The following is a 12905-nucleotide window of genomic DNA, read 5'->3' as shown; positions in this document are numbered from 1 at the left end:
AGAAACAGTCAAGAGGAAACAGTCTGATATAGCCAACTTATTTAATTAGAATTTCCCACAGTGTTTCGATTATGTGGTTGAAAATAAACGCGGATTAATTAAAAAGAGCCAGATAGCATCTCCGTACGGGTTAAACGAGATATGGTCACGTTCAAGTCGAGACGTAACAATTTTAGAACCGAACAGACAGGTAATATTCCAGATATATAAACTTGGAAGCCTAACTATAACCCCACATGAGTTGTTGACTAAATTTGTCGTAGATTATGTTGGATTTACCAAGCTAAATGCGATTCAAACTAAAATAATGAAATATATCGATTATAAAACACTCGAGCCCTTCTCCAGTTCTTCAGAATTCCTTTTCCTTTTGTCTTCTTTCTCTTTCTTCAGTTTTCCATACCACCTTAACTAATCCGTCCTTCTCCATTCCCATTTTGTGTCCAAATCATCACAATTGCTGATGCACATTGTTATTTTCTGTATTAATTTGTTGGTTAACATTTGCCTTCATAGATCAGCTTGGTAGTGAATTTATGTGGTTTTTATGTTGAAAAATACCCTGTACATAGCTACATATGTGAATATTGTTTGTCTTTATCAATTCTTTCATCTAGTCTTACTATTTATCCCTAAATAATTTATCTTTTCTGTGTGCTAAGATCGTGGAGCCAAAAAATTTTGAATTTACTCGTACCGCTTACTACCGGGAATACATGAAAGAATAATTCGAACAAATGATAAATCTTCTTCCTCAAAACTGTATGATACTGATGGAAAATCAAGATTTCACTCGAGGTTTTTTTATTTTCCAGAACCAAGTGGTTGAAACAACTATAAACAGAATTGATACAGCAGATATTAAACTCCATCCCGATTCTGTATTCTTTGTGTTTCCTTTATAAAGAAAAATATGATATCGATAAAATATTATACGATTAAAGAAGAAGAGAAAATTTGGAAATTAGATAATGTAACTGAAAAAATTATAAAGATTAATTGCGATTTCGATTCTGAATTGGATTTGTGAGGAGTAGCTCTGGTGAGGTCAAATCAAAGTTTAAACTTAACATGCCTTTCTGGAAAAGCTGCACTTTTTTTACCTTCAGCTGTTCGGAAGTTATAAACATTATTATGAGTGAAAATCTGATGAAAATACTCGATGTAGAACGTGGAAAACTGTCTGCTAAACCAGAAACAAAAGTTTCATGAGATATTAGAAACGGAAATGAATTATGGTTAAAAATATAATGAGTAACACTAATTTGATTGGAATTTCAATAATATGGTGATTCAGTTATGAACGATTCTCATAATAAATAAACTCAACAATCGCATACTCAAAATATTTTGTAAATGAAAATATTATAACTCTTCCTACCTCTTCCCAACCCCCCGCTACATTCTTGTATGAATATGTGTCCCGTTAATGTTGAAGCATAGTTTATTTCGAGTTTTGAGCAGACATAGGCGGAGGAAAATAGATTCTTAATTATATTTGAATTCAAAAAAAAAGTGATATTTTCGGAACCACCCTCGTATACCTATTTACAAACATTCGCATATTATGTTTCCGAGCTCAACGTGTAGTACAGGCAAATTAGGCGTTTTGAAGCTAAAACCTTAAATTAAATTGGGCGATTTTGATTCTCTAGATTCTGAGAGGTTTTGGGAAAAAGTCTAGCAAATTCCGGCAAATTATGGGCACGAATTTTCGAAATTTTGGGACTTGAAACTCAAAAAACGCGATTACGTCGAAAAATGAGGAGTTCGGAAAAAGCTTTCGTAACAAAAAATGTAGAATAGAAAATGATCTACAAAAAAGTATGCAAGGTATTTGTTCCTAACCTCAAAATTTTCACCTTAAAATGTGTTTATATACTCAAAAAGATTTTGAATCAGGAATAACTCGAAAACTACGAGGAATTTGAAGAAAAGTGCTAGAACAAAGAATGTACAGCACAAAATTTTCTACAGATTGGTCTTGAAACATTTTTTTCTAACCTCAAAATTTTCATCGTGAAATGGGTTCACGTACTCAAAAATATTTTGAATCACGAGTAACTCAATAACTACGAGGAATTTTTGGAGAAAAGTACTGAAGCAAAATATGTACAGCACAAAATTCTCTACAGATTGGTCTCCAAGCATTTTTGTTTAGCTTCAAAATTTTCATCGTGAAATGGGTTCATGTACTCAAAAATATTTTGAATCGCGAATAACTCGAAAACTACGAGAAATTCGAAGAAAAGTGCTAGAAAAAAAATGTACAGCACAAAATTCTCTACAGATTGGTCTCCAAGCATTTTTTTCTAACCTCAAAATTTTCATCGTGAAATGGGTTCATGTACTCAAAAATATTTTGAATCGCGAATAACTCGAAAACTACAAGGAATTCGGAGAAAAGTGCTAGAACAAAAAATGTTCAGCACAAAATTCTCTACAGATTGGTCTTGAAACATTTTTTTCTAACCTCAAAATTTTCATCGTGAAATGGGTTCATGTACTCAAAAATATTTTGAATCGCGAATAACTCGAAAACTATGAGGAATTCGAAGAAAAGTACTGAAACAAAATATGTACAGCACAAAATTCTCTACAGATTGGTCTCCAAGCATTTTTTCCTAACCTCAAAATTTTTATCGTGAAATGGGTTCATGTACTCAAAAATATTTTGGATCCCGAATAACTCGAAAACTACGAGAAATTCGAAGAAAAGTGCTAGAAAAAAAATGTACAGCACAAAATTCTCTACAGATTGGTCTCCAAGCATTTTTTTCTAACCTCAAAATTTTCATCGTGAAATGGGTTCATGTACTCAAAAATATTTTGAATCGCGAATAACTCGAAAACTACAAGGAATTCGGAGAAAAGTGCTAGAACAAAAAATGTTCAGCACAAAATTCTCTACAGATTGGTCTTGAAACATTTTTTTCTAACCTCAAAATTTTCATCGTGAAATGGGTTCATGTACTCAAAAATATTTTGAATCGCGAATAACTCGAAAACTATGAGGAATTCGAAGAAAAGTACTGAAACAAAATATGTACAGCACAAAATTCTCTACAGATTGGTCTCCAAGCATTTTTTCCTAACCTCAAAATTTTCATCGTGAAATGGGTTCATGTACTCAAAAATATTTTGAATCGCGAATAATTCGAAAACTACGAGGAATTCGAAGAAAAGTGCTAGAACAAAAAATGTACAGCACAAAATTCTCTACAGATTGGTCTTGAAACATTTTTTTCTAGCCTCAAAATTTTCATCGTGAAATGGGTTCATGTACTCAAAAATATTTTGAATCGCGAATAACTCGAAAACTATGAGGAATTCGAAGAAAAGTACTGAAACAAAATATGTACAGCACAAAATTCTCTACAGATTGGTCTCCAAGCATTTTTTCCTAACCTCAAAATTTTTATCGTGAAATGGGTTCATGTACTCAAAAATATTTTGGATCCCGAATAACTCGAAAACTACGAGAAATTCGAAGAAAAGTGCTAGAACAAAAAATGTACAGCACAAAATTCTCTACAGATTGGTCTTGAAACATTTTTTCTAACCTCAAAAATTTCATCGTGAAATGGGTTCATGTACTCAAAACAACTGCCAGTATTAAAAATGTGGAGCACAATATTCTGTACAAAAAAGGTTACAATTTCTTCCTTACCTCAAAATTTCCATTATAAAATAGGTTTGACCGTCAAAAATACTTTGAATCGCGTATAACTCGAAAAGTGCCGGAGCCAAAACACGTGAAATGATTATGAAAAAAAATCGGCAACTTCTCAGACCCACTTTTATTAAAAAGCTATTAATTAACATTTGATGTTTGTTTCTTATAATGAAGCACGATATGATTTAAGTTTGTTGATTAATTAATGTAAGCCACTGGATTTCAGCATGAGTTTTGAACACGTCCTCCAAATATTTTCATCCCTACTGTCATTCCTACCACAATGAACAGATAAAAATACCTATAAAAATGATTAGCAGTTACATTGTGCAATGAATTTCTGGTAATTTATTCAAGTGCTAGACTATAAATTCAAAAAGAAAATGTGTTTGTATAAAATATTAATGCTTTTCATATTGGCGCAATCCATGTAAGTATTTGATTTTAATTTTCAGTTTATGATATAATATATTAGTGATTATATAAATACAAAATACTACAGGGGTCATTCCAATTAAAGTGAATATTTTTTGGATTAAAAATCACTATTTCATTTTAGTTTTCGCGGGGCACTTTAAATCTTTTACAAATTTAAAACAACTGGTTTAAGAAGATGTAACTTTTCAAAATACCAAATTTTGTTCTAATAATGAATTATAATAATAAATAGAATGTGAAAAAAAAATTTTTAGCACAAATACATACTTTTCGGCTTTCGAAAGTATTATTTTTTCGGACCAATAAACTGGAATCTAGGACGAGTGCAGGCAAGTGATATAAACCAAAATTACGATCATGATATTGTTAAACATTTAAAAGTTAGTTTGGGAATTTATATAAACAAACAATCTCTATAGTTAAACAAAGTGAATTGTTTAGTACTATTCTCGGATAACCGAAAACAGAGGCCATGGAAGAAAATATACAATGCGGTCTATATGTTTAGACAAAATTCAATCCCCCTTAAGTACCCCCTCTGAATTATAAGCACCCCCTCGAAAAAAAGAAGGTAGTCGAGTGGCACCTTGTCGGAAAGGGATTTTAGTCTTCTATTCAGCGAATTAAAAATAATGTGCTCATACCAGTCTAATCCAACCATGAATGTTGTCTGCGACCAGATCCACGTTTTCCTTCGATATTTCCTTCTATTATTAATTTCAGCATATCATACTTGTTGTTAAGGTATAAGTAGCCCAAATAAGCGGTTTTTCTTCTCTCAATTTTTGTAAGTAACTCTATTTCCTTTCTCATACGTCTAAGCACTTCATCGTTAGGTATATGTTGAGTCCATGATATTTTTAGTAGTCTACGGAAGATCCACATTTTAAAAGCCTCGAGTCTGTTCATGGTATCCACTTTTAATGTCCATGTTTCTGCTCCATACAACTGTATCTTAAGTTTAAGTTCAAGGTTGCGTTATATAATAAGTTTTCCACCTTTAGGAATATGGATCTAGCTGTCAAGATATTTAAATTTCTCAATCTTCTTTATTTTTAAATTAAAATTGATTTTTAAGATGAAAAACTTTGATAATGTCTTTATCACAAAATTTTTTTCAATCTACTTTACAATCAAATTGAATATTCAAAATGACTACCGTTCAATTCTTGATAATAACCGAGGTGATTTTGGAATTTTCGTACAACATTTTGTATAACCTCAGGGGTTATTTTGTTAATTTCTTCCATTATTCTTTTAATCAGCAACATCGCCTGGTCTATTAGAATATACTTTTGAATAGCCCCAGGAGAAGTGATCGAGAGGAGTCAAATCGGGGGATCTAGCCGGAGATTCGATCGTTCCGCGTCTTCCAATTTACCTATTGGGAAAAACCTCGTTTGCGGTGAAGTCTCATTTGGATGATTAACATCTGGAAAAAGATTTTATAATCTAGGAACTAAGAAGTTAATCTCTGATACTAAACAATCTATAATTTAGTAGAATAATTGCTATAAAATATTATTTAGGCACTCACTATTTGGAATGTTGATAAAATATTTGTATAACTACAATAATAGTTTTTATCAGTTGATTACCAGGTGCTTTGTTTACAATTGTTTTAATTAAAACATTTTTTGGTTTAATTTTTACAACTGCTATTTCATTATAGAAATATTTGTTAGAAATTATGATTATTGAAGAAAAATTTTTTTCTCATACGTGTAGTATGGAATATTGTTACCTGACCACTTCAATACTTCTCGTTTGGTGTACTGAGAACCTTCAAAGCCTCAAATTTTTACCAGGTACACCAGATGATTGTACCTGAGAGGTTTTTTCGCGTCTTGTAAGAAAATGGGTTTAAAAAAACTTGTTTCATAGTTATAATTGAACCATAATAGAAAAAGCATTGATTTTTGACAAAGGTACACATGAAGGTAGCAAAAAACACAGTCAACCCTACTTTTTTTTAGTTATAATTATGTGTGATAGAAAATATATAAATAAATAAACGATAGCATGAATTATGTCATTTATCAATTAGGATCGTCGAAAAATATTAAGGAATTTTCCTAATCTAACCTAACCTATAGGCACAAAATTTCAGTGGCTGGAAATACGTGGTTAGGTTAGGTGAAGTTGGATTAGGTTGGGAAAAACATTTTTTTTATCGCTTTTCCTTGCTACACGCCAAAAATCCTCTTAGATACAATCATCTAGTGTGTGAACTCCAGTCTTGGAATATTTTGGACATTTATTAAGACTTGGACCTAGAAGACTTCAGTCTAGGACCTCTAGTATTTAAGCCTCATACTCTATCCTATATGCTAAAGTACGTTCTTTACAAACGGTGGTAGAAAAATATATTTTTCTTGAGCAAAGTGGGCTTAATTTGAATATTCCTCAATTATATCATTAAAAAATAGTCTTAAAAATGTTGGGATACACTCGGTATTTAATGTTTCCAATCACGGGTGTATGAAAGTCATCATATAACTTTTTATTGATAATAGAATATGATTCAAACGAATATAACAAGTTTCTAGCACTTTTATTGAAGAAATTATTTATTGCTAATTCAATAATATAAATTATTTGTTGCTAATCACATTTATTATATTCGTTTTAGGTCAGCGCATCCTGCAACTAATCAAACTCTGCTAATTTCTCATTGTGACGAAAATAAAACAAATTCCAATACACCGGAAATACATTATAGAGTATCCTTAGCGCAAGATGTATTGACGGCTTCATCAAATGCTTCCGGTCTCAAAGACAGCTGTTCCCATTGTTTCATGGGTCACCGTGACGCTCTGAATACCGTTTACGGAATGCTGGCGAACGAAGAATTTATGAATTATTCCAAATCTGATGAGAGTTGTTCTCGATGCTTCAAAGGACTCGAGAACGGAATTATAAATAGTAACAACAATAAAACAAAAAGTGAGTTCAACTTGAAATAATTGGTTGTCTGGAAAGTTTTCGAAGCCATCAAAGATACAAGACATTTTTTTTCGCAAACATCGATTCAAAATAGTCTTTTTTCGGGTTTAAAGTTTTTCCTGCAATCTCCCAACGGTTGATAAACGTGGTTAACCAATTCAATGTGAAACTATTCAATTTTGGATATGACGATCATCGAAATGGTACGGAAAGTAGCATTAACTTGATGGAAAAGCATTTTGAAAACAATCATGGATGAAAAGTGTGTCAGTCACTTCACACTCGAAACCAAAGACAAAACAATGGACAGCAAAAAAAAATAAAACCGTTCCATATGCAGGCAAGGTCGTGGCGTAGGAAAAAATTATCGACGTCTTGTATTATGCAAACTTTTTGCAACGTTTGAGCGAAGAAATCAAGTAAAAACGGCCACATTTGGATAAAATGAAAGTGTTGTTTCTTCTAGATAATGTACCGTTACCGAAATTGAATGAATTAAAGTTTGAGTTGCTACCTCATGCACCAGATTTGTCACTCTCTATTTCCAGTCAATCGATGGCTCGGTGGTCTAAGATTTTTAAGAGCTTGAAGATGCTTATTATAAAAAGGGTATCGAACTTATCGTACATCAAGTGTATCGAGCTAAAAGGAGATTAAGTTGATTGTTTTTTCTTTGTTGAGCCAAATACCGTCCTCGTGTAGAAACTCAATTTTTTTCTACTAACATTTGAAATATGTACAATTTTTTTAGTGATAGGCTGCATGTGCGGACTTTTTATTTCCCAGTGCCCGGATACAAACGACATTCCTTTAAGAACTAAAGCTTTCCATAACGTTACTTGTCATGAAGTTGTACCCGATGAAGACGCTTGTAAAAAAGTTTGTATGTTCGCCGCTTTGTTCCATAACGAACTGGAACCAGCAAATATTTGCTCACACTTGGATCAAGCTACAAACATAACGGTAATTTTTCAATTTTTATTCTTAGAATCAATAATTTCCTTAATATAGAATGTATCACAGTACTTTTTATTAAGGATATGTTAAGTTTGTCCCACACCACTTTCTAATACATCACCCTTGTTAAAAACTTTTCAAAGAACCTCCTTAGAGATATTGGTCGGGAAGTTTCTTTGTATAGATTAATGGATTAAGTGTACGCAACCACATTTACAGACCTAGAAAGTGTTTCCTTCCCACGATTTTCCATCCATCAAATACATTTTCAGTTCAATCTGAAGGATGAAAATACTGAAAGTTTCGTCCTCTGGGAATTTCTAAAAAGTTGTGGAACATTCCATATCTCTACGTAACTCAAAATACTCTTCATTTTTTCCGAATATTCTGGAAGATCGTGGACCATTCGAAATCTTCTTTGTATTGAATACGAGTAGTAAAACCAAGAACTAAGGATATTTCGAAATGTTCTAGATAGTTGTGGAATATCCAAGGTCTACAGATAATACAAAAGATTGAATTTGGAAAATAATTTCCAAAAAAAGTATTTTCCCAGCACTACACGATCTTCCTTAGCCTAGTTAGTAACCACAACTATGAGGATTACTTTTTAAGTTTTGAGATATGGCAACATTGATATGAATATGTCAAATTTGACATTGACATTGTGAAATTTGACATTTGCAATATTGAACATACTCCATTTGAGTTGTTTATATAAACTTGAAAGATTCTTGGTGTATAAATGAAAGTGAATCGTGAAAATTTTCGTGCCATGACTTTCGACGCAGAAAAAAACGGTTGTTGTACTAGAAAACATCGATGCAGTGCGTAAACTGTTATTTCAATATAGTCATGTGACATACCGTGAAATTTAGACATACTCGGGACAATAGTTTGAGGTCTAAATTATCAAATTCACTTATATAGATATATTTTGAAATTATCTAATATTTGGTCTGATTATGAATTGATATTTTGTTTGCAGGTCTACGTGGAATCAAAAATTTGCCAAGACGACACTGTATGGGTCTTCACAGGACTTGCTTCTTCTTCTCCAGCTTGCTGCAATCAAGGAACAGCGATTGATTGTCCAAAAATTTGAAGTTATTCGATATTATTATTTCCGTAGCGGTACAATATAAATCTCAATGTATTATTAAATTTTCTAGTTGTATTTGAATGTTTCGATATCAAAATTTGATCGTTCTTTCAATCAGATTTTTATTTGGACGTAATATGGAACCAAACCATCAACCAAGTACAACTGGAATTATATAATCTTTTGGAGATATCTACTGTACCAGTTACATGTTTTACTGTTCAATGTGTTTTTAAAATAAAAGTTCGAATGCAAATTTTTCTCGAGATCTGTTCATTCATTTCCACCTCCCATGAACGAATGTTTAAATAAACACAAAGAATGACGAATCGTACCAAAAACGCGGGAAGGATGTACTTAAATCCAGTTCTTGGCCTCAAATTTTTCTTAATAAATCCCTACCACCTATTGTAAATCAGTGTAAAATCCTCGATATGACTTTAGATTTTCGTCTCAAATGGAATCATCATATTCATTATATCAAAAGCATCCGTCTAAAGAGGCTGAATCTAATTGAAACCATCAGTCACCTTCACTGGGGTTCCGACGAATCTGCAGATCGCCATGTCAAAGAAACCTCCCAAAATCCTTCTGAAATCCTAACTTAGTTTATATGATGATGATCCCAAGAACCACTTCAAGAACCCAATCCAAGAATCTTGGGGTAAGAATGGGAACAACATTTACTTGTCATCTGCTTCTAAATTTTTTGAGCAATAGAGAAGCTGTGACAATGAGAAGACAAACTAAATTACGTTTTTTGCCAAAGTTGTAACATTTCTGTGACTGTAAACAATACTATACATCATATCATCACTTTAAACTGAAACATAACCTCAAAGAGGCATTCAATTGCCCCACAGAAATCAAGAAAGTCCTGAAAGCCATATAATGCATCATTGCATGAGTTGTTGGATCATTTGAATGCAAAAATCAAGGAAAAACGGCTTCGTATTTCATCAATACATTGCACCGATTCACAAGTCGATATCAACGATGGTTAAATTAAACGAATTACACTTCGAATTGCTTTTCTTACAGTCCAGATCTGGCCCCCAGTGACTACTGATCTCAAAAAAAATTCTCGCCGGTAAGAAATTCAGCTAAAATGAAGAAGCAATTGCTGGAACTGAAACGTTTCATACGTAAAAAATAATTCCAACACTCGATATCACAAACATTAAGAATATCCGCTCGTTCATTAGTATGATTACAAATACCGGCATAAATATTTGTTACCGATGAAATAATCGATCAAAGTAGCAGAATATTTTTTGCTTAATCACTCCAATAACTAATCTACAGAACCAATCAACCGCCATCTTTATAGAGGACGCCATTTGATAATTGGAAACGGAAATAGAAACTGTTCATAAATCGTGTTCTTTTGAAAGAGACAAATGGAACGGGGCTGTTTAATATAAATACGGTTCAAAAGGGTTGATTAGGGTTACAAGTAATAATATAGAAATTGGGAAAAAAACTAAAAAAAATATTATTATCGAGTGGTATAAAAATGTTTGTCAATGGTGAAAAAAAAGAAACCATTTTGTTATAATTTTATTAATAATCGTATTCATCTATTAGAATTTCCAATCTCGATTTTCTACATAATAATAGATACAGGGAGTCCCAATTTTAGAATACGATGACATCTAATCTAAATTTATCATATGTAACCCTTCCTGGTTATATTTTTTCACGTTAAACTCAACTTCTTTCGAACAAACCTTCTAATTATTGTCTTTGAAATTGAAATTGTCTTATTTTATAACAAATCTCTCAAATTTCTAATAGCTGGCAATGATCGAAAAAGTTCAATTCCTGTTTTAGGTTACGTTGATTAACTTTGACAGATCTGTCAAATTTCTAATAGCTGGCGGAAATCGAAAAAGTCCAATTACTGTTTTAGGTTATGTTGATTGACATTCTACTTTTAAACTAATTTTTATTTTATACGATTCCTCAATCTTTTGGTTCAAAATTATTTTCTTTCATAATGTTTTAAATACTGAGGAAAATTTGACGTTCCGACTTCTATTAGTTTTTTTCAAAATATATGGAGTACGTAGATTGAGTGTAAATACGTTTAAAAATAAAAATGATTATGAAAGAGGAAAATGTCTTTTTTCATTCACTAAGTATCAAAAGTATCAAACCCCAAAAGTATGTATTCACGAAAAAAGTATTAATTTCCATGCATTTTAACTCATTTTTTTAGTCAAAATAATAACAAATATTATAATTTTTTTTACAGTGTACTAAGTTGTAGATTTAAGACTGTATATTCATATTCCTCTCCATTTATGACCTAGTCATCTGTGACCATGTGTAATTACATTTTCAGACAGACGAATAGAGATTTTGAAGGAATAATATGAGAAATGGAATTATATTCCGTGGAGAATATGCGCATGAATGGATATCTCTGTCTAGTGAATCTCGCTGAAAGCGGTAATACTCAAAAGATCTTCAAGACTCAAATACCCTCTTGACAAATGAGAATTAGAACGTCGTATTCACTATTAAGAAACGTAGAACATTTATACGAACCGCGATTTGGCTACTTGCCTTCAGATATTATATATGATTCAAATTTTTTATCATAATGACGAAATTTGTATTCTGATAAAGGTAAATGTATAGAAAACTTTCTACCAACTCAACTACTCCTTCTTTTAATAGATGCCATCCTCCCGTGGACAACAGCTCGCCCTTCTACAGACCTAGGACTTGTCCAACTTAATAAATCAAAAACACCAACGAACATAATAAAACAAAAATTCCTATGGATCTCAAGTAAACAAAAAGGCTTCAAAAAACCAAGATAAAACTTTGCTGGATTGTTTACCATTTTAGAAACACTTGGAGACTTTCAAAAAATTGACTCTTTAAAATAAAATTGCATTAACATCTATCTACCAACACCTCCAACTATTTTCAAGAAGAATTATTGCAAGAAATTGCAAAGCAGAACCACCAACATAAACCTCGAGAAATATGACTATCTACTAGTGGGAAATCACGACCCAACGTTAACCGTGAAACACCTCTTAATTGACTGTTGTTCAATCAACTAACATATTCACTGAAGAAGCTATTCCAAAGAAACTTTTAACTTCTGTTACAATGTGCCAGCTCGTGATAGTGGTTGTTATCAAGATTAAACAACTAGGGATTTCAATTATAAAACGAACATAACCTAACTTATCTCCTTTGGTATGTCAGTTTATTTTAAATCCTTCTACTGAGCACCACCAAAGATTTTTTACCACTTTTTCATGCTATCTATTAATTTTAATTTCAAGCCATTTGATTTGTGTGGATTAGGTACGAAAATCCAAGTACTACTCTTAATGAATTCTTCACGAGTCGGATTACCTTTTCGTTCACCTAAAATATCCTCGTTCCGAGTTTGTACATATTTATCTCACGAGTTGTAACGCACCCCGAATGTATTAAACTTCAATTACTCGCTAATAACACTGCGTGGTTGATACGAATAAAAAAGAAGAAGAAAAAGAAAGAACAGTGTAAATACACTTAAACAGGATTAGTCATATTAAAAATGGCTGAAGAACAACAAGCCACGAGATGCGTGAAGGTGAAAACATCATGAAAAGATGGTGTAAAATATGGAAAATAGAAGTAAACCACCACTAATGCGATCGGAAAATAAAAAACAACGACGACCTAGACCTCTTCCCGGTTTAGCTATTACCAGTTGTTTGTTTACTGGGTAGAGCAGTTCAAAAGGACGAAATTTCTGATACCGTATAGTATATG

At 32.3% G+C, this 12905-nt stretch overlaps 1 protein-coding gene across 1 annotated transcript; it reads left to right on the top strand.

Annotated features, from left to right (window-relative positions):
• The first annotated feature begins 3951 nt into the window (after positions 1 to 3951).
• On the top strand, positions 3952 to 9375 carry LOC130897876 (uncharacterized). Its single transcript, XM_057806818.1, has 4 exons — positions 3952 to 4106; positions 6747 to 7060; positions 7812 to 8023; positions 9006 to 9375. Exons 1-4 carry the CDS (start codon positions 4060 to 4062, stop codon positions 9120 to 9122), a joined length of 690 nt encoding a protein of 229 aa, XP_057662801.1. The 5' UTR covers positions 3952 to 4059; the 3' UTR covers positions 9123 to 9375.
• The last annotated feature ends 3530 nt before the right edge of the window (positions 9376 to 12905 follow it).

The sequence above is a fragment of the Diorhabda carinulata genome, chromosome 9 (assembly GCF_026250575.1).
Source record: "Diorhabda carinulata isolate Delta chromosome 9, icDioCari1.1, whole genome shotgun sequence".
Taxonomy (NCBI): domain Eukaryota; kingdom Metazoa; phylum Arthropoda; class Insecta; order Coleoptera; family Chrysomelidae; genus Diorhabda; species Diorhabda carinulata.
This window is presented reverse-complemented; position numbering and strand designations above follow the sequence as displayed.